Source organism: Pantherophis guttatus, chromosome 1, assembly GCF_059756535.1.
Source record: "Pantherophis guttatus breed Tessera chromosome 1, ASM5975653v1, whole genome shotgun sequence".
In the NCBI taxonomy this organism is placed as follows: domain Eukaryota; kingdom Metazoa; phylum Chordata; class Lepidosauria; order Squamata; family Colubridae; genus Pantherophis; species Pantherophis guttatus.
The window spans coordinates 257258403-257280356 of record NC_142063.1 but is presented as its reverse complement, the minus strand read 5'-3'; the positions used below and the strand labels follow the sequence as shown (position 1 = coordinate 257280356).

The 21954-nt window shown below is 42.4% G+C and overlaps 1 protein-coding gene across 1 annotated transcript; it reads left to right on the top strand.

Moving 5' to 3' along the window:
• Window positions 1-6681: 6681 nt before the first annotated feature.
• Window positions 6682-18806, top strand: LOC117666276 (pantetheinase-like). The gene is made up of 7 exons (XM_034418830.3): window positions 6682-6985; window positions 7085-7215; window positions 9437-9629; window positions 10098-10392; window positions 12223-12596; window positions 14208-14378; window positions 17248-18806. Exons 1-7 carry the CDS (start codon window positions 6773-6775, stop codon window positions 17365-17367), a joined length of 1497 nt encoding a protein of 498 aa, XP_034274721.1. The 5' UTR covers window positions 6682-6772; the 3' UTR covers window positions 17368-18806.
• Window positions 18807-21954: the final 3148 nt, after the last annotated feature.

The window sequence follows — 21954 nt, the reverse complement described above, 5'->3', positions numbered from 1 at the left end:
TCGTCACCCTGCCCTGATCTACCCAGTCAGAGTCCAAATCCCCCCGGATCTGGGCGATTTTGTCATACAGGTATTGTCCGAAATCCTCCGCCCTGCCTTCTAAGGGATCCTCCCGCACTCCTGGATGGAGCAGGGCGCGGGTCACCCTAAACAGGGCAGCCGGACGATTCCCTGATGACACAATAGAGGCGGAAAAGTAGTTAGACTTTGCCGTCTCTATCGCCACTAGGTAGGCCTTAATATGCGACCTTACCAGTGTTCGATCAGATTCAGCGAGACTGGCCCTCCAACCGCTCTCCAGGCGTCTTTTCCGGCGCTTCATTTCCCTCAGCTCCTCAGTAAACCAAGGAGCCGCACGGGATCGGCATCGGGTCAGAGGCCGCAAAGGCACAACTCGGTCCAAGGCCCCACCAGCCGCCCGATCCCAGGCGGCTACCAGGTCCTCGGCCGAGTCATGTGCTAGATCCTCAGGAAATGGCCCAAGCTCCGTCTGGAACCTATCAGGATCCATCAGGCGCCTGGGGCGGATCCATCTAATTGGATCCACCTCCCTGCGGCGAGGGGTCGCGGTTCGAAGATCTAGGTGAAGGAGTGAGTGGTCAGACCATGACAAGGGTTCCATGTCTATATCCCCTATAACAAGACCACTCAACCACTGGCCAGAGACAAAAATCAGATCCAGAGTGTGACCTCCCCTGTGAGTAGGGCCATGAACTAACTGGGTCAGGTCCATGGCCGTCATGGAAGCCATGAACTCCCGAGCCACCTCAGACGTTTCACCGACGGATGGCAAGTTGAAATCACCCATGACTAAAAGCCTGGGTGTATCTACTGCCACCGTGGCTATCACGTCGAGTAGCTCAGGTAGGGCTGTTGCCACGCGGCAGGGAGCCAGGTACGTAAGCAACAAGCCCATCTGAACCCCACGGCCCCACCTCACAAGGAGGGACTCACATCCGGCTATCTGAGGCACAGTGGTCTCCCTCGGACCCAGATCCTCGTTAATAATAACCGCCACCCCCCCGCCCCTCCCCTGAGCCCTCGGCTGATGGAATGCTCTGAAGCCTGGTGGGCACATTTCAACCAGAGGGACGCCACCCTCCGGGCCCAACCAGGTCTCCGTAATACCCGCCAGGTCCGCTCCTCCCTCTTGTATAAGATCGTGAATGAGGGGGGCCTTATTGACCACGGACCTGGCATTGCACAGCATCAGCCGAAGGCCCAGCTCCTGAGTATCTAAGCCACCTAGTATCCGAGCAGAGCCTTGGGGACCGGGGCAAGCAATTGCTCTCAGACAGCAAGTGCGAGCCCCCAGCACCTGATGTGGTCCCCTGCTCCCGCCATATCTGCCCCTCCCATTCACCGTGCCGATGGTACAGCCCTCATAGATATCGTCCCCCATCCCTTTCCCAATCCCTCGTCCGGTGCCCCCCGGATCGTTACCCTGTGCCGGGCACGGCTCTGACCCTGGTGGATTTCCCCCCCAATCCGCCTTAGTCGTCTTCCCAATATCTTTAAAAGAATAATTACAACCCCCTCCCCCAGAACCCCTTAAAATCTTTAAAAATTTCCCTAAAAAGCCCCATAAATTCTTCCTTGCTCCATGCCATCTCTCCGGACTCCAAAGTCCGTCATCGAGATAGGCCCTCGATAATGTGGGGGGCCAAATCTGCGAGAGGGGAGAATCTCGCAGGGCGAGGAGTTCCGACACCGAATACATATAGCTATCAAGGGGAAACAGTCCAAGGGTGGGGGACCACTGATGTTATAAGCGTAGGGAAAATTCCAGTCCATGGTCAGGCTGCCAAGCTCCACTGTCCTCTCACGACAGTGGCTAAGGAGGTGCATATCATTCGACCCCGAAAGTTTCCAGGGTGGCCGTCTCTCACCAGGCCAATCCATGGAGACTTTGATAGAAAGCTCAAGGGTGAGGATAGCCATATTCCGCCTCCTCGGCCCCATGTCCATAGAACCAGTATCCCTCCTGGGATTAGCAGCATCAGGGAATCCAATATCCAGCTCAAAGGAGGTTTAAGTTCGTAAATGTTCGTCAGAAAAGTTCTACATGGTAGGGAATCCAGACAGGCCAGATGGAAATGGGAAAAAATTAGGAGTAGTTCAGCAGGCCAAGATGGATGGGAAGCTATGATCGTAGTAGGCCAATAGGCCAAAGCTCAGTCTGAAGGAAGGAGGGGGGGATTCAAACCGCATAAGTTTGTAGTCATTTTCCAGCCCCAATAACCCTCAACCTTCCATTCTAGAGGGTAAAGCTCCCCAATTTCGTCCCCCCCCATCCAGCTCACCCTGGGGGGGGGCTCTGGGTCTCCCTGGGGGTAACCCTTCCCTCAAGGGTCATATACTCTCCAGTCACCCCAAAATCAGACCTAAAACCGCTGCTGAAGAGTCCTGGGCCGTCTGTTTGGAAGTCTTTAGGCCCTTGGGAGCCGCCCCAACCTTAGGCGCCCCCGTCACGACCACCGCCGCGGCCTCCGCAGTCCCCATCGCCATCGTCGCCATCGGCCCCCCCACGGACGTCCCCAGCCGCCCCCTGCCTCCAAAGATCCACCTCGAGGCATCCAGGGGCGTGGGGAACCTCCGTAGGGGCCTCACAACGCCGACGTCGTCCAGGAGCTGCCGCCGCCGCCGCCATGACCGCCCACGACCGCCGCCGCCGGTGCCGCTCCCCTGCAGGCCGCAGACCGCCGTCACCCACCGCCGTCCTGACGTCATCCCCCTCAGCGCTGGGATGATCCGGGGAGCCGACAAAGCTTCCAACGGGCTCCTCAGATGCTGCTTCGTCCGGGCGGGGGGTCATAGATGTTCGAAATGACCCCCCTGAGCCCCCCCAAGCCGAGGCATCGCCCCCAAGAAGCCGAGACTCAGCGCCAGAGCGCCATCTTGGGGCATGCGCAGAAGAGATTGAAATTCCGCTTACATCCTTTTTTCTTCCCCCATACCCATTAGCCTCTAGTTTTACACTGGGGGTTTCAGGTTTTAAAATAATTTTGTTGTTGTTGTTGTTATTTCACCTGTGGGTTGGCTTCAAAAACTCCATTGCATTCATCGCTCCTGCTCAATACTTATTTCAGTTGCCCCAGCTTCTTGACAGCTGCAATGGCTGCCGCCTCTGCCGCCGAATCGGAGAAAGATTCCTCTGACCTTCGAGGAACTTGCCTGTTCCTTTGGTCTTCTGAGGTGCCTCTCCTTCTTCCCCGTCCCTGGATGGTTCTGGTCCAAAGACCCCTCGGCAGCGGTTCGTCAATCCGGGCTTTCGTGGAGCTCATCAGAACACGCTAATTCCCCAACTGTCTCGCCACAACGCTTCCAGTTGAATCCCTTACAGAGAAGACTTGAGGAGAAATGTGATAATCATATTCACATTGTCATACAGAAGAGGCAATAGACTTGTTCTCCAGTACATTGAGGAGCAGAATCAAAACCAGTGGGCTATATGCCCACTCTTACCCAATCTAAAGCTAGATACCAGGCATTGACACACAACTAGCGCATTTGGCCAAGAACTAACAATCTGATCTTGGATTACTCAACCTGTAGGTCAGAGGGTTTATTTTGTTAGTGTTTTTCAAAGAGCATTGTGCTAATGTAGTACCATCCTTAAAACTTTGCCTACTGGTTTACAATAAAAAGTAATAAATTTTTGTAGGAAATAACAATTTTATTTATTTGTATATTTTCTGATTTTTCAACAACAGTGCAAGTAGAGTGACATTTGTAGATTGCTATGCTTCCATGAGCTGAGGTAAATGATACTTTGTCTCAGCCCACTTTGTACTGAAATGAATATTTTCTGTTTTGAAAACAATTTATTTAATCAAAGCTAGTGTACAGCTGTTCTGAGATACTTGAGGAGTAAGAAATGAAGGCCAGGATATTTAGGATGAGATGCAGACAGGTTGTCCTTGTTTAGCAGCTTGATTCTTCTAGCAATCGTTCATAGTTATAATAATGATGAAAAAGTAACTGTTTCCCACAGTTAGCTGAAAGATTTAAAATGGTTAAAAATACTTATGGAGCAAAGTAAGACAGAATTTGAAATACAATTGCATATGGTTTATGAATATTAATTGTGAAAATGTATAAACTTTTGTTGAAATTTGAAACAGGAAAAAACTGGTTAGAGAATATATGATAAAATGGGCTAATAATTTTGTTTATGATATAAAGATGGGATGGGAAACTCTTAGTGGGAAATATGTGGTTAAAAGAGTTGAAATGTACCGTATTTTCCCGAAAATAAGACCCTGTCTTATATTTTTTTGAACCCTGAAATAAGCACTTGGCCTTTTTGCCATGAGCTCAAAAGCCCGATTGGGCTTATTATCAGGGGATATCTTATTTTGGGGAAAACAGGATATATTGTGTTATGATTCAAAGATACTTTTTATAAAATAATGTGTTGTTGGTATAGGACACTAAAGAAATTATCTAGAACATGGGTGTCAAACTTAAGGCAGATCTAAGGGTGCTTAGATCTGGCCCACAGGGCCGCCTTGAAAGCAGTGAAGGACTGGCCCATGGTGCCTCTGCCAGAGAAAACGAAGCTCCCAAGCTCCATTTTCACTGGCAGAGGGTTTCAGGAGGCCATCCCAGCTGAAAATGGAGCTCGGGAGGGCCATATGTGGCCTTCCAAGCTCCATTTTCGCTGGCAGAGGGTTGCAGGAGGCCGTCACAGCTAAAAATGGAGCTTGGGAACCCATTTTCATTGGCAGAGTGTTCGGGCCACCACAGGCGCCCCCGACATGAGTGATGTCAAGATGGCCATGCCAACCCTGGCCATGCCCCCCACCCCCAAGGTCAAACACAATCCTGATGCAGCCCTCAATGAAATCGAGTTTGATCCCATCTGATCTAGAATGTATAAAGGCACTTCAAAAGTATGTTTGAAATGTGAACATCCTGATGGGACATTTTCATGCTTTGTTGACTTGTAAAATAGCTATGCAGTTTTGGATTCAAATATATACTTTGATACAAAGGATATTAAAGATCAATATTCAATTGAAGATTTAATGGAAAGATTCAGCATTCTCCATTATGGAGGACTGGTTGGTAAATTTGACACATTTTGTTGAAAAGAGTAAACTGACTTCTTTGAAAAAAAGAAAAGACATTATCTACATTTATTGAAGGTTAGGAAGCTTGAGTTCGAGACCCAAGCACTGCCATGGGGTGGGGTGAGCTCCCATCCTTCGCTCCAGCTCCTAATGGGGACATCAAACTGGGCTTCCCCCAGACAGTGGTGATGTCACCGGCTAATCCTTCAATCCAGAAGCACATAAATGCTTTCAACATGAGTGCGATGCGACCTATATTTATTGATGACTCGAAACTTCTTACGGTCTTTTTGCATAAAACTGGGGGAAAAAATAAACTTGCGATTTATGGCTTTGATTATTAGAACAGATAGATTATAGAAAGAAGAAGAATATGTTATAATTTTAAAGAATTTAAGAAATATTGGTATTGATAACTTTTATATAATTTAGCAAAGAAGAACCTTTTTGAAAGCATTCTGTGTGCGGATGTGTACATTTCTGAGAGCGAGAATCTTAGAATGTCACCAAGTAGCTGTAAAGCAGGTTTTGTAACCTTAACCAAAAAAGGCTTAATTGAGAGGAAATACCTTAAGGGGACAAACAAAGACTACCGTATTTGAAGCCTACCAGGAAGTGTACCAGAAAGGGAGCTGCGATCAGGAAGTCATCAGATGTTGAAAACTGCTGGATCCTGGAACCATGAGCACTTTATAACTAATGTCATTAGATGCCTCTTTAGACCTTGCCAAAATTTCAAGCAGAATTTATTTATTTATTATTTTATTTATTTTGTCGAATACATATTAGATAATATATGTAAGTATAAGCATGAACTGAATACATAAAATAGATAGGAAACATTAGGACAGGGATGGTAGGCACGCTGGTGCTCTTATGCATGCCCCTTACAGACCTCTTAGGTGAGGTCAACAATAGACAGTCTTAGGTTAAAATTTTGGGGGGTTTGGGATGAAACCACAGAGTCTGGTAGTGCATTCCAGACATTAACAACTCTGTTACTGAACTCTGTTACCTTTTCACTCCTGGGGAAAGGATATTGCAAAATCTCCATTCCCTCTCCACTCTGGAACCAGGCAGAGGTGGTATTTGCCAGTTTTCCGAACTACTCAAAGTTTCCGCTACCGGTTCTCCAAAACCTGTCAGAACCTGCTGGATTTCACCCCTAGACTCAAGTTCCCCCACCATACAGACATACACAAAAGTGACTCTGGTGAGAAGGGAAGGTTAAGTGCCCTCTCCATTTACTAAAATCTAGTTATGTACTGGCTTAACAGCCCCCCTATAACATTTCCTATTATCTCTGGTATTTTTTTAGAAAAAGTTATGCTTCTGATCTGATTGTGGAATACAAAGTAATTGGTTGACCTTTTCTACCAAGTGTCTTTGAAACCTGAATGGGGAATTTCCCAGTTACAGTGTCAGGTAGATCAAACTGACTTCATTTCAGGAACTGAATGCTGCCTCTGTCTCTTCTAATATGTTTCTTAATAAAGATAATTCTACTTTCAGGAAGTTTGGGTACAAAGGATGTAATGTGGTAATCACTGCATTTTGCAATATACTCTTCTCTTAGAGTAGCTGGTGATGTAACAGGGAAATTGTCACTCACCAAATAACTCCATCCCTCCCTTCTTATTAAGATAAACAGACCTCCCATTTGGTTTCAGTCTGAGCCAGAATTAGGCTCTGTAAGCATGGCTGCCTTCCAGCCTCACCTTTGGGTTGTCTTCCTGACTGGGGTTATTGTTGAGGCCTCTGCTGTGGAAACATTCCTTGCTGCCGTCTATGAACATGCTGTTATACTTACAGGACCCACACCAAAACTTGTCTCTCCAGAAGAAGCCCTGAATTTAATGAACAGAAATCTAGACATCTTAGAAGAAGCCATCAAAACAGCTGCTGAACAGGTAAAACGCACGCAGGGATAGTAAGTTCCATCTTCTTTGTACTTGGAAGCTGTGGAATCTCTTCACTGAACTGGCATTCTTCTTCTTTTCTTTTTGTAGGGAGCCCGTATCATTGTGACCTCTGAAGATGGCATTTATGGGTGGGTCTTTACTCGGGAAACAGTTTATCCTTATCTTGAGGATATACCAGATCCTGAAGTAAACTGGATTCCGTGCAATGATCCAGAAAGGTAATCTCATCAAATCTAAGTAGAATCTCCTTGAAGGTAAAGAGCCACTTTGGCTAGTGTGATGGGTAGAGAAAATGGTATTCAACCGGTTCGTACCAATTCAGGTGAACCCACATGCTCTGGCTCTATGACGTCCTATTTAGGCATGTTTTTCAGGCCAGGCGCATGTACGGAAAGCATGTGAGCAAGCAATGCATGGAAGGTCGGGTAGATGCGCGGAAGGCATGCACGGGGGGCAAACTGGTGGTAAAACTTGGAAACCCACCGCTGATGTGTAGCATATAAATTTAATATATAGGCTCAGTACACAAAGTAGTATAATGATTCTCAGTTACTTATAAGCACACTTCTCCATTCTTATAGTGAACTAACAGTCGGTTTTTCTAATGCTCTTGTATGTACACAACAGTGATTCCAATTTGTATTTGTACTGTAAAGGCAGAATTATAGCTGCTTGGATAATTAAGAATAGCCACACAACTTTATTTACCTCATATATAAAATATTTTATTACATTTTACTTGAATTTTGTTTGAGTAAGATTGCACATGCAATTAGGAAATGCTGTTAAAATGTGAGTTTTCAAGTGATTCCCAGTGAAATTTGATTTCTCATTTAAAAAAAAAATTCTTTCTGTATTTAAATTTATTAAAGCTGGTTTCTTTGGGAAGTATATTTCCATAAGTAAACAAGTCTCTGAGAGAAAATGTTCATACACATTTTGCAGATTTCTTTTATTATTTTATGTGGAGAATTGTGGAGTTCTAAAAATATTGTATCAGACTGAATTGATAAGCAGTCATAAACTTGTCTGCCCAGATTTCTGTCACTGGGTGGCAGTATGGCAATAGCTTTTTCCATGTAATATATTCATATTTTAAATCCCTTAGTTTACTGCACTTTTGTATATCTGAGAACATAATTCTCTGTAAAAAATCAAGTTAATTTCCTTTGGGGGAGTGCTGCCCTGAATATTATGGCCCAAGCAGATACAGTGCTAAAAGGTTTTCTGAACAAACAACATTCCTCTCTTGGTGGAATTCACCTTCAACCTGCTCTATCCCACCCAGCCTGTAGACACCAGATCAAGAGTCCACTGGACTTCTGGACTGGCTCTGGGTTGAAATATGTGGATATTATCAGCAGAGATGTCAGCCCCACTAGGTAGACTAAATCATAAAACCAACTCCACAGGAAAGCTTAGGATACTTGAATTGAGACTGGTTATAACAATAGAATCTTGGAAATCTAATCAATCTATACCACCTCTCTCTTCTTACGCTCCAGTGAAGTGGTGGGTGTCTGTCTGCACAATTTGCAAATATCATCTGGACATTTTGATGAAAAATATTTCATCCCCCTTTGCCTAAGCAACAGCTTCCTATATAGCTTCAAGATTATCTTCATTACTTTCTATACTACTGATTCAATCCAAAGCAACGGGTAGCCTCTTCCAACAATTTTATGCAAAAGTTAAAGGGATGTTATAATATTAGTTAACTCTAGAATTCTTCCAACAATTTTATGCAAAAGTTAAAGGGATGTTATAATATTAGTTAACTCTAGAATTCTGGTCAGCTGTGACCTGACCAGAGGCCAAGTGTCACCCAGAAGAATGGGTCTTGTAACTCTCAGAATTCCTCCATCAGGATAGCCTGACTAGAAATTCTCAGAATTGTCAATCTAGAACTACTGGCAGATTAATGCAATGTTTCACCATCTTAGTTTTAGTTTTAGTATGTAGAATAAATGTATACACTGCAAAAGAATATACAAGCCCCAATCTTGATATATATTATGAAGACGCAAATGGTTATACAAAATATGAACCAGCCACAGGTAATAAATTTGCCTCTTCTTCTGGGGTCACTTTTCTAGCCACCATTGATATACTGATAGTAAGACATCCATATATAATTTTTGCTTAAGATTTCCTTGAAAATATGTTATTCGTTTGTTCTTACTCAAAAAAAAAAAAAAGAGAGAGATCTCTTTAAGGCTGTTAATACTTCTAAACAAAGGGATCTGCAGAATCAGAGGTTTCATCCAAACAAAAATCAGCAATTGCATGACACAAGCCCCAGCCCTTTCATCCAGGCATGAAATATCAAGATGCAAAATGCATTTTACCAAGCTAGTATCTGTGTACTGTGGATCGATCTGCCAGATTTCTAGTTCCTAGATACTGCCTTTCTCATTCAGTTCTTCCTTTCCATTTTAGGTTTGGATTTAACCCAGTGCAGAAAAGGCTTAGTTGCATGGCAAAGAATTATGGCATCTATGTGGTTGCCAACATGGGCGACAAGAAACCGTGCAACTCCAGTGATCCAAAGTGTCCCAGGGATGGTCGCTATCAGTACAATACCAATGTTGTTTATGATTCAGAAGGAAAGTTTCTGGCCCGTTATCACAAGGTAACTATTATTAGGATGACTAATATAGGCTTCAAATGTTGTAATGTCCATTAGTTGCCATCTAAACATGGTAGCGCTATCAGTCAGACAGTCCTCTGTGTAAACACGGTACAAAATATAAAGTAATGCTGCTGTATTTGAATTAAAAGAAACATATACTCTCACCTGACTTTTCCATAAGAGCTTCAAGGAGCAAGGATTGCTCCAAGTACTACTAGAAGCATGAAACATTCAGGGGTTCATCTCTTTGTTTTGAGAATATGAAATCCAGTTATTATCAATAACTTCGTTTTTCCTGATTGTTTCTTTTGTAACATTGTAAAGGAAAGCAATAAAGTACAGATATGTAATAGAAAAACATCAGCATCACATGTGTTCGTCCCTGTTTTTATGGAATATTTTTCTTCTAATGATATAAATTGTCTTTATCTCTGTCTCTCTCCACCCCCACCCCCCTTTTATAAACAGTACAATCTTTTTGCCTCAGAAATCCATTTCAATTTTGCAAAGGAGCCACAGTTTGTCAACTTCAACACCTCCTTTGGGAAGTTTGGCGTTTTCACTTGTGCTGATATGCTTAACTTTGGTGAACCTGCCGTCTCATTGGTGGAAAAATTCAAAGTGGACACCATCCTTTTTCCAACTGCTTGGTTAAATACTCTACCCCTTCTGTCTGCTGTTCAATATTACTCAGCCTGGGCAATGGGAATGCGTGTGAATATCCTTGCAGCTAATATACACAAACCCAGTTTGGACATTACTGGTAATTACAACCTTTCTATACTTGGTTTAAAATTAGATCTTAATATGTATCATGCATATAAATGAATGCATACTAACGACTGGCTTAATACCTCACAGAAAATCATAAGTTGGTTTGTTTGTCTTACTTGACATACTGTGTGGCCTTGGCTTTAATGCTTTGGAACCATAGTTCATGGCTTAGCATGTAATGAGAATCTATTCAACTGTTGTGATTTACTGAGGCTTATCAACATGTATAAAATAAGCATATAATGTATAGGCAAACACAGTGGAAAATAAAATTTATTATTGCTGATGAGCATTCTAAAGTCGGTAAAATTAAGACTGGGGGCAATAGGCTGACTCTGCAAAACCACTTAGAAAGGACTGCAAAGCACCATGAAGCAGTATATAAGTCTAAGTGCTATAGCTATTGCTATTTTAATGATGAGAGATGTGTATTATATTTGATTTGGTGCCAGGTTTTCATTGCTTTCAATGTGCTTAGTTTTATAGTTTTAATATGGCCATTATGCTGTTTTAACTTCTGATTGGAAGACGCACAGAGCTGGTTATTAGATGGGTGGCTGTATAAATGTTTTAAATAAATAAAATATAGCAAAACATTGAAATGGGAATATAGCAACTTGGTGACTCAGCATAATACTATAGAGACCATGTTGACAGAATGACCATGTTGACAGAATGTAAAGAATAAAAAGGGAAGTGAGTCAGCACAATGGGGACAAAGTCAGAAGAACATAGAGAGGGAGGAACTGGAAGAAAAAGGCTTAAATTTTGTTTTATAAAACTCTGCCTGATTGTTAAATAATTGCATTTAAAATTGCTTTACCCAAATGTAAATTAGGTATGAATATGCCAAGGTGGTTTTGGTGTCAAAACTTAAAGTAATTCAGTCATCCAGGGAGAAACAATCTCCTGTTGGCTCCAACTCCAACTAAGAAGCCTTGGTGGAGTAGCAGACTAAAGCGCTGTTAAATAGCACTTAGTTGCCAGCTGCCTGCAATTACTGCAAGTTCGACTCTCACCAGGCTTAAAGGTTGACTCAGCATTCCATCCTTCTGAGGTAGGTAAAATGAGGACCCGGATTGTGGGGGCAATAAGCTGACTTTGTATAAAAAAGAGCACCCCTTAGGGCGGGCCAAAAGCCCTACTAAGCAGGTATATACAAAAGTATGAAGGCTATTGCTTAATGCATTGTAAGCCGCCCTGAGTCTCTGGAGAAGGGCGGCATATAAATCGAACCAATAAATAAATAAATAAATAAATAAATAAATAAATAAATAAATAAATAAACAAACAAACAAACTCTTAATTCATTATTTGTTTTAGATAGGGCAATTGCATAAACATAAAAAGAAGCATCATACAAACCAGGTGTGAAATCCAGCAGGTTCTGACAGGTTCTGGAGAACTGGTAGCGGAAATTTTGAGTAGTTCAGAGAACTGAACTACTAAGGTGGACTGCATCACCTTAGCAACAGACTTTCTGGCCCCATCTTCTGTCAGTAAGTGAGGACTACCTCTATTCCTTTTGCTATTCTTTCTCTGAGGGACACCAAGAAGCCCCTTCAGGTGCAGGATGAAGCTGAACAGTTGTTTAAGAAACAGATTTCTGAACTGATCAGGGTTAGAATTTCGAATCATCCATGTAAGAAATCCAGGCCTCTTGTATTCACTCACCAGGGATGAATCTGGCTTTGTTTCAGGTTCTGCAAAATTTTCATAAGCCAGTTTCTAGCAAGAACTTGACGAGCTGCATTCCATTACAGTTGTGATCTACCAGTAGAACAATGAACAGATCTGTCCATCTATTTTGTCTTCACAGGGAGTGGCATTTTTACACCCAATGGCCCGAAGGCATATCACTTTGATATGGAAAGCCAGAATGGCAAACTCTTGGTCGCAGAAATTGAGGCACGTCCCCGTCTTTCTCCCACCTACCCTCCACCTTTCAACTGGAGCTTGTATGCATCAGGGCTTCAACATTTCTCACCAGAGAGCCCAGTATTTCACAGCAGTATCTATTTTGATGATTTCACCTTTACAGAACTCTTGCAAGAGGCAGGAAACTATACCGTCTGCCAGAAAAACCTGTGCTGTTATTTGAACTACAGTATGGCAGAGAAACAAGAGGATGAATTTTATGCTTTGGGTGTTTTTGATGGGCTTCATGTGATTGAAGGAGAATATTATTTGCAGGTAAAGGACTCGATGAGGCATGATGGGTTGTGGGACTTTCGTGTATGGAAGGGAGAAGAGCAGGGATCCATATCTCAACTGGAGCAGGTTATTGTTCTGACTAAGGCATGTTGGCAACAGTTAGATTTCCAGTTAAACTCTCCTTCTTGCCGGCATCTTTTACCACAGCGGAAGGCAGCCGACTATTTAGAAAGTCAGCAAAAGCCAAAAGGCATATAAATAGCTTTGACATTCAGCGTCAGTATTGGATGCCTGAAACATCTGCTTCATTGCCTCAGGATATGCCTGACCTGAATAAAATACTTTCTACTGAATGGAAGGGGGTGGGATAGAGAAACTTTCCATGATAAAGTACTTTCTATGAATTGAAGGGGAAAAAAACTTTCAGCGTGACAAAGCCGTCAGGGCTACATACGCACAAACAACACAAATAAGACTATTCTTCTGTCTTTTCACCATTCTTATTTATTTACCAAATTTGTATAGTTGTCAAAAGTGACTCTTGATGGCATATAACAATCAGAGGAAACACACTCACACCCACACACATTAAGAAATAAATAGTATAAAAAACAAATATAAAACCCCACTAGGCAAACAGAGGATAAAAATGACCACCTCAACAATGGAACCATTTAAGCAATTTTCTGGTTCCCTGGGAGCCTCAGGCCTGGTGACATAACTAGGTCTTGAGGACTTTCCGAAATGATGAGCTGGGCTGATATAATTGGGAAGAGGTGATCCCTCAAGATAACTGGGTCCCATGCCAAGATGGGCTTTAAAGGTTAAGACCAACATCTTGAATTGGGCCTGGAAGCAAACTGACAACCAATGCAGCTCACAGAGCTGGAGTGTAACATGTGATGTTCTGGAAACACACATATTTTAGTTATTTTTTTAAAAAAATTGATTTATATGCCGCCCTTCTCTGGAGACTCAGGGCGGCTTACAATGCGTTAAGCAATAGCCTTCATACTTTTGTATATTTATACAAAGTCAGCTTATTACCCCCACAAACTGGGTCCTCATTTTACCTACCTTAGAAAGGATGGAAGGCTGAGTCAACCTTGAGCCTGGTGAGATTCGAACTTACAGTAATTGCAGACAGCTGGTGTTAATCACAATGCTTTTAGTCTGCTGAGCCATTCTATGAGATGATTATATAAAAGAGTGATGTATGACAGTTCTCATAGAACAATCCTTTTCTAGGAAAAGGACTGAAATTAAAAAATGAACTATTCCTAATAGCTTCATTATATCTAAAAGAATAGGGACCCTGAAAAGACTTGCTAGAGGAATATGGCGTACAACTTTTAAAGGACAGATTACAAAAATAATATTGAAGGGCTTGCGCTAAGAGTTATTTGCTCTTTCACTCTTTTTTTTTTTTTTTTTAGTTTTAGCACCCTCCTGAAAATAGAGTACTCTATATTGCTTGAGGTTGTATAAATCTACCCAGGAATCTTTTCAGCTGAAGAAATGGCAATAAAAACAATTTTAATGCATAAGTGTTTAGTAGTAGTGTAGATTGTTCCAGCTGTTGCGGACAGCATGGGCTGTTATTCTTCATTTTGGTTGACCTGATTCCTTTTTTCTCCCCTCTGACTGTAGATCTGCACACTCCTGAAGTGTAACAGCACAGAGCTGAAATCATGCGGCCAGCGAGTTGATACTGCTGTTACCAGGTTCAATTTCTTTTCCCTCAGTGGCTCATTTAACACTAATTATGTGTTTCCTGAAGTGCTACTCAGTGGGACCCAACTGGCTCCTGGAGAATTTAAGGTAAGTTTCTAAACTTCAGCAAGCATATTGACTTCTTGAGATATTTTTAGGTTAACAAATAAGCCACTTGAAAAATACATACTAAGTTACAAGAATAGTGTTGTGATTATGTTAAAAGCATATCTGCAATTTCACTAGTCTCTATGGAACAGAACAGAACAGAACAGAATTGGGAAGTCTTCTAGTCCAACCCCCTGCTCAGGCAGGAAACCCTATACCATTTCAGACAAATGGTTGTCCAATCTCTTCTTAAAAGCCTCCAGTGTCCAAGCACCCACAACTTCTGGTGGCAAGTTGTTCCACGGATTAATTGTTCAAACTGTCAGGAAATTCTTCTTAGTTCTAGGTTTCTTCTCTCCTTGATTAGTTTCCATCCATTGCTTCTTGGCAACCATTTTTTTCTAATATCATTAGTTGACGACTCTGCTGTGTGATTCATCCAATATACTATTTTCCCTCAGTGAAGAAGACTTGCACCCATTATATCCAGCAAGTAACCACTGGAAAACCAATAGTGTGTTATGACCCAGATTGTCTAGGCAGCAGCAGACTTCAATAGAGTCCTTTATTGCTCTGTTAAATTCCACAACAAACAGCCCTACAACGGCCCGGTAAGGCTTCACCCCAAACTTCCCTGAAGGCAGCCACAAACAAAAGCCAACAAGCAAAAAAAACCAATTCCCGATGGCAAAGACAAGCTGCAAGTTCATGGGACGAGGTCCAGAGTCAAGGTCCACAGGGCAAGTCAAGTCGACAAGGCAAAGGTACAAGGCAAGGCACTGGCAGAAACATGAGTCAAGGCTGAGTTTTTCCAACACTGGGGGAGTGCATGCCAAAGCAAACAATTGTTCCCAACGAAGACTATCTCCCCCCACCCACCCGGCCTCTGCTTAAGTCAACTCTAGCCAGGTATTCCTTGTGAGGAGGGGCAGGGAGACCTCCCGAGCAGCTTGCAGACTTCCTTTGTAATTGTTCCTCATCAGAGGGATCTGCTGTCTCTCATCACCATTGCCTGTCTGCAGCAGATTCCCTCCCCTCCTCCCCATGTCTGTGAGGGCAGGAAGCTCCTGTCTGGTCAACCCACCTCTCCCAATGCCTGAGGGCAGGGGTGAAATCTAAACTTTGTTACTACCGGTTCTGTGGGCGTGGTTTGGTGGTGGTGGGGTAATGTGACTGGGTGGGCATGGCCATTTTTTTTTTAACTTTTAAAACCATTTTTTCTACAACCTCTTTGGCTAAGAGGTTGTAAAAAAATGTTTTCAAAAGGCTCTGAGGATCCAAGCTGAGTTCCCTGATTGGCAGAGGCTTTTTTAAAAAAGCCTCTGCCGATCAGGGAACTCAGCTGGGATCGTCAGAGCATTTAAAAGAAAAAAAAACCCTTGTTTTCTGATCAGGGAACTCAGCTTGGATCCTCAGAGCATTTAAAAGAAAACAAGGGTTTTTTTTTCTTTTAAATGCCTTTGACAAGCCGCGTGATCATCAGAGGCTTTTTAAAAAAACTTTTAAAAGCATTTTTTCCGCCGAAGTTGTAGAAAAAATGCTTTTAAAAGTGAAAAAAAAAGCCTCTGATGATGTGCGGCTCAGCTGGGCATGAGGGGTGGGTGGGGATTTTTGCTACCGGTTCTCTGAACCACCCACCTCCATTGCTACCGGATCAAGCGATCCGTTCCCAACATTTCACCCCTGCCTGAGGGGCCTGGGACAGCATCACCTTTATCCCCTGACCTCTCCAAACATTCTAGAGGAGACGTGCCATCCCCATTGGATGGTCCTGGTTTCAACTCCTCCTTCTCCTCTGAACTGGGATCTACATGGTAGGTGGTAGGTGAAGAACAGCTTTTGCTGGAAGTGCTGAGAGTTTCATCTAAAGCAGGCTACATTAGACTGGACTAGCCCATTGACCTCCCATGCCTGTTCTCTATGGTTGTGTACTAAATTATTCAGCCACGAAAGACAAACTGAGTCCCTATGTTCTTTATTTCTAAGCTTATAATAAAGAGGGAAGGACGCGGTAGGTCAGTGGCTAAGAAGCTGAGCTTGTCAATTGAAAGGTCGGCAGTTCAGCAGTTTGAATCCCTAGTGCCGTGTAATGGGGTGAGCTCCTGTTACTTGTCCCAGCTTCTGCCAACTTAGCAGTTCGAAAGCATGTAAAAAATGCAAGTAGAAAAATAGGGAAGGAAACAGTGTTCCATGCCCCTTTGGTATTTAGCCGTGCCGGCCACATGACCACGGAAATGTCTTTGGACACTGCTGGCTCTTCGGCTTTGAAACGGAGATGAGCACCGCCCCCTAGAATTGGGAACAACTAGCACATATGTGTGAGGGGAACCTTTACCTTTACCTTTTTGTAATAAAGAGAAGGTTTGACCATATCCTGCTAGAAGAAACTTCTGTTGCCATCTAGGGTCCATGCTATAGTTTAGGCCTATACTGAGAATCAAAGAGTAAACCCCTGTACCTCAAGTCTGTCTTCATATTTGAATGAGTTCTAACCCTTGTCCACTATGTGCTTATACTGTAATTCGTGACAAAACAGCGCTGCCAAACATCACCTGTAATTCTGGCCCCAAAAGTATCAGGAATATGAATCATAGAGGCCTCGAAACAAACCAGGCCATTTCCCCTCCAAGATCAGCGAGTAACCAGATGTTATCTTTATTTAGAACAGGCAGCAGTAGAGATTGATGAAACTGGATTGTTTTGTCAGATAGCAAGCTGCATAAAGCAAAAAATAAATAAAAAATCCTGATCGGAAGCTGCTATGCTTAATTTTCAGCGATTAAGCTGTCGGTATTCTCAAGCATATTCCTTCTCCAATAAAAGTTTTGCACATGTGATTTTTAAAAGTATACTTTTTTTTAACCTCCAGGTTTTGCCTGATGGACAGATGATAAGTGAGAAAGGCCTGTCAAAACCACTTTTAGTGGCGGCTCTTTTTGGAAGATGGTATGAAAAAGACTCTCCACATCCTACCTCCACCGCACCATGAACCAGGCCTTGATGATTTCCTTTCCTTTCATGTGGACAATATTCTGTGGGTTGACAATATTAATCCTGGCATAGAAGTTATGTCTATTTTCTAACATTTCTAGCAGCTAAAGAGAAAAGCCAAAGTGAAAGATGATCAATATTCCAATATGCACAGGAGCCAAATGAATACTTCAAATGATGCAAACTTTCTTCATCCTTGAAAATTTATGGGAATCCAGATGTTACTGTATTTCCTTGTCTATATGAGTCAGGGTACCATATTTTTCGGAGTATAAGACGGACCTTTTTCCCCCCTAAAAGGGGGTGAAAATTTAGATGCGTCTTATACACCGAATGTAGCCTCGCCCACCCACTGGCTCCCACTCTTTGGCCTCTGTCTCCCAGCATTTACCCCCTTGTAGTAAGCAGCAAGAAGAAACAGCTCCTTTCAGCTTCAGCACAGCCTAATTAGCACAAGTTGATTGGATAGGCCTCCTGACTCTCAGCTGTTTTGCGCAGGGCTCTGCTGCTTGGTGTCAAGGAGGTAAATTGCTGGAGCAGATTTTTTTTTCTTGTGCTAATCAAGCTATGCTGAAAACGAAAATGAAAGTAAAGCAGGCTGTTTGCTGTTTGCTGCAAGGAGGCAAAATTGCTGGGAGGCAGAGGCAGAGGCAGATTTCTTTTTCTTGTTTTCCTCACCAAAAAAGGTAGATGTATCTTATACTCCGAAAAATACAGTACTTTTCATAACAATTTCCATCTTTTCACTTTCCACCACAAAGCTGTGGAGCAGGAAAAGAAAGGATAGTGCTACTTGGAACTTTAGGCCTCATTATTAGCATTTTAATAAAGGTGATATTAGGATTTTAGCATGGCATTCATGCTTCCTTACAGGCATGGGGCTGGTGTTGTTTTGCAGAGAAAACTACTTTTGAGAGATGTGTGTTTAAAAGTTCAAAAGGACATTGGGACATTAAAGGAAAAAAGGTCATTACCTGAAAACAGGAAGGGTCTGCTATTCTGATAAGCAAATCAGCTTGTGCAAGCAGACTAACCAACAGTTTTAACCATACAGCCTGGCACATTAAATTGAGGCAAGCAGTAGAGAAATTAACTGCTTGCCTCAATTTATTATGCTTAAACTGCTAAGATTGTAAGGAAACAGGAATTGTAGGCTAAGAAATCAATTTAAAAAGGGGGAAAGGTGTCTAGAAAAAAAAGGAACTGGACAAAAGGTGAGGAAACAGATAAAACATGGAGATGTTCATTAAGTGGGGAAGAGGCATTCTGAGAAGATTGTGACTCAGTAGTCTTTGTCGAAGGGGCCTGCAGGGGAGGGATTTGTGCTTTGGGCTGAGGGAATAAAAAGTTGATGAAATCTGTTCCTGGGTGTAACCCACATAGCTGGTCACCCACTCTTGCAAGAACATATTTTATAATAAACTGTTTGCTGCTTCACTTTATGACTCTGTCAAATTACTTACTGGTGAGTCTGTTTCTCACACTCCTTTTTAAGTGTAGGAAATCCTGTTTTCCCTTTAAACCAAAACCATTTATTTTAAAGCACAAAATTTAGCCCAAAACAAGCCTGAGTGGAAAAGGAGAAGATACAACATATTTTAGGGTAGAGGGTCCCCAACCCACAGTCTGCAGCTCACTACCGGGCCACGCCCCATTCGGAACTGGACCAAGAAAGTGGCGGGTGTGCGTGTGCAGCTCCATTTGTGCAAGCGGTGTGTGTGTGTGCTTGCACTCAAAGCTCCATTTGCACGAGCGGTGGGTGCACACGACCCCTACTTGCACAAATTAAGTTGAGCATGTTCACACGCATGCCTGTGGCTCACATGGAACCATTCCTTCACCCCCACTGGTCCGCCAAGCCACTGTTTAGAACAGGGGTAGTCAACCTTTTTATACCTACCGCCCACTTTTGTATCTCTGTTAGTAGTAAAATTTTCTAACCGCCCACCAGTTCCACAGTAATGGTGATGCGCGAGCTATTCTGGGACGAGGCTCTTTTTTTTGCGGTCGCACTATAACGCCATTTAGTTACACTTACATAACGTGAACTAAACTTATGCGTGGGCAATACAAATAGTATATTTTCAGAAATTTAAATTGTCACAGGGAATTTTATGAAAACCTAATGAAAATGTTTTTAAATAATGCTATGAAAATTTTTTAAAAAGTCAATTAAATTAAAAAACAGAAAAGTGCTTCAGTATCAGACAAAACCCCACCGCCCACCATGAAAGCTGGAACGCCCACTAGTGGGCGTTACGGACCAGGTTGACTACCACTGGTTTAGAAGTTTGTTTTCTCTCATATCTAATCAATGCCTTATTTATTTATCTTTCTGACCCATATATATTAAAATGTATGTATCATTTGTTTCTCTGCCCTATATAAAATCTTGAACCCCTTTAATAAAATGCTTTTTGCTTCTCCCAAAGTATTTGTGGTTCTTATTGTCAGTGGTGAGGGGAGCAAAAAGTCACTTTGCAAAGATATTGAGTGTTTCTGTCTCAAATTCAGGGGCTAGCTTCTTTCCAGCCCCACACCAACTCAGGCGCCCGGGTTTCAAAGGCAAAATTCGTATCATATCCTTGTTGATTGGTAGTTTTCTGCATTTGCGCATGATTGCTCTAGAAGGCATCTGGTTATAGTTTATAACCAGGAACAACTGTGCTTAAATATAATATTAAAAAACTTAAATAACAGTTGTATTTTTTAATACAGTTAGTCCTCAATTTATGACTGATTGCTTAACAACTGTTAGTATTTATGCCATAGAATGATCACACCCCTGCCATCCTAAATGGTCACATTGCTTCCCCCACCGCCCCACCCCGATCATGTGATTGCAAATTGGGTGTTTGGATACCAATTAATTTTATAACTGGTTATGGCATTTTGTGGTCATTTGGCTATGATTTGCAATTGAAATCCATTTGAATGAATGGATTCACACCTGTCAACAAATTTGCTTAATGACTGGTGCAAAAAATGTTGTAAAATCACTTTGAGTCATATGGGTGCCTCGGCTTACAACCGTAATGATTTATGACCAGATTTGCAATCCCAATTGCGACCGTAAATTGAAGACTACCTATAGTCCAGTGGTGAAATCCAATTGTTTTTTACTACCAGTTCTGTGGGCGTGGCTTGGTGGGCATGGCAGGGGAAGGATACTGCAAAATCCCCATTCCCTCCCCACTCCTCAAGGAAGGATATTACAAAATCTCCATTCCCACCCCACTCTGGGGCCAGCCAGAGGTGGTATTTGCCGCTTCTCCGAACTACTCAAAATTTCTGCTACCAGTTCTCCAGAACCTGTCAGAACCTGCTGGATTTCACCCCTGCTATAGTCACAATATCATCTTCAAGTTGGTTGGGAGCTGATCTTATATACTAATTACTGTGTCAGTGATGAATGTTGAGGCAACTGATCTGTTTTGCTTTGGTAAAGGGGAAAGAGTATCTTCCCAGGAAAAGTCAATATTGTTGATTAAATTTCTCCTTTCCTTAGTTTCATTGTCATATCTGGGAAGAGGAAGATATGGACAATCCAATCCTCATTTCAGGCCATAAATACTCTATTCATCTTGAAATCAAATGAACAAGTTTGAATTCTTCATGTTTCATCAATGGAATGATTGTACCAATTGAATATTGAGCAATGTTAAATTATCTCTTAGCTCTTTTAAACAAGCATTGGCATTTCCTATATTCAGAGCCTTAAAAAATCCTTCCCCACAGAAACAAGCAGTGAAGTTTCTGAACCCCATTTTTCTTTTAAACAAATTGACTTGATAGGCAACTTATTTCTATTTGTTATAAGTCATTCTATGTTCTATTAGTTGGAGTGGAAAGGCCACTGTGTAGTGAATAAAATGTTCTGAATTTTCTTTTTGTGTTTACAACACTTTTTTCCCCTTAAAATAAATCACTTGATTTATTTAAGCAAGTCTCCCTGGCTTACTTGGACACACATATTGTGGCCAAAATGGCAGTTTGTTATAAACTACTGGAATGTGATATGTAAATCTTAAAAGAAGGATTATGGGCAAGGCAGTATCACTGTACTATAAGCAAGAAAGGTGTGTGTGTCAGGGGTGAAATCCAGCAGGTTCTGACAGGTTCTGGAGAACCGGTAGTGGAAATTCTGAGTAGTTCAGAGAACCGGCAAATACCACCTCTGACTGGCCCCAGAGTGGGGTGGGAATGGAGATTTTGCAATATTCTTCCCCCAGGAGTAGGAAGGGAATGGGGATTTTGCAGTATCCTTTCCCTGGAGTTGGGTGGGAATGGAGATTTTGCAGTATCCTTCCCCTGCCATGCCCACCAAGCCACACCCACCAAGCCACGCCCACAGAACCGGTAGTAAAAAAAATTGAATTTCACCACTGATATATAGATATCAGTGATATATATATGTATATCTCCTACGATCAGTCTTATCTTTATGCAGCTTGAAGTGACTGTCTTGGGTATTAGGGATATTCTGAAAGCAGGGCAAATTGATATTTTATGTATTATATATTATGTATTATTTTTATTATTGTTATTGTTGTTATTGTTATTATTGTGCCTTGAAGTCATTGTT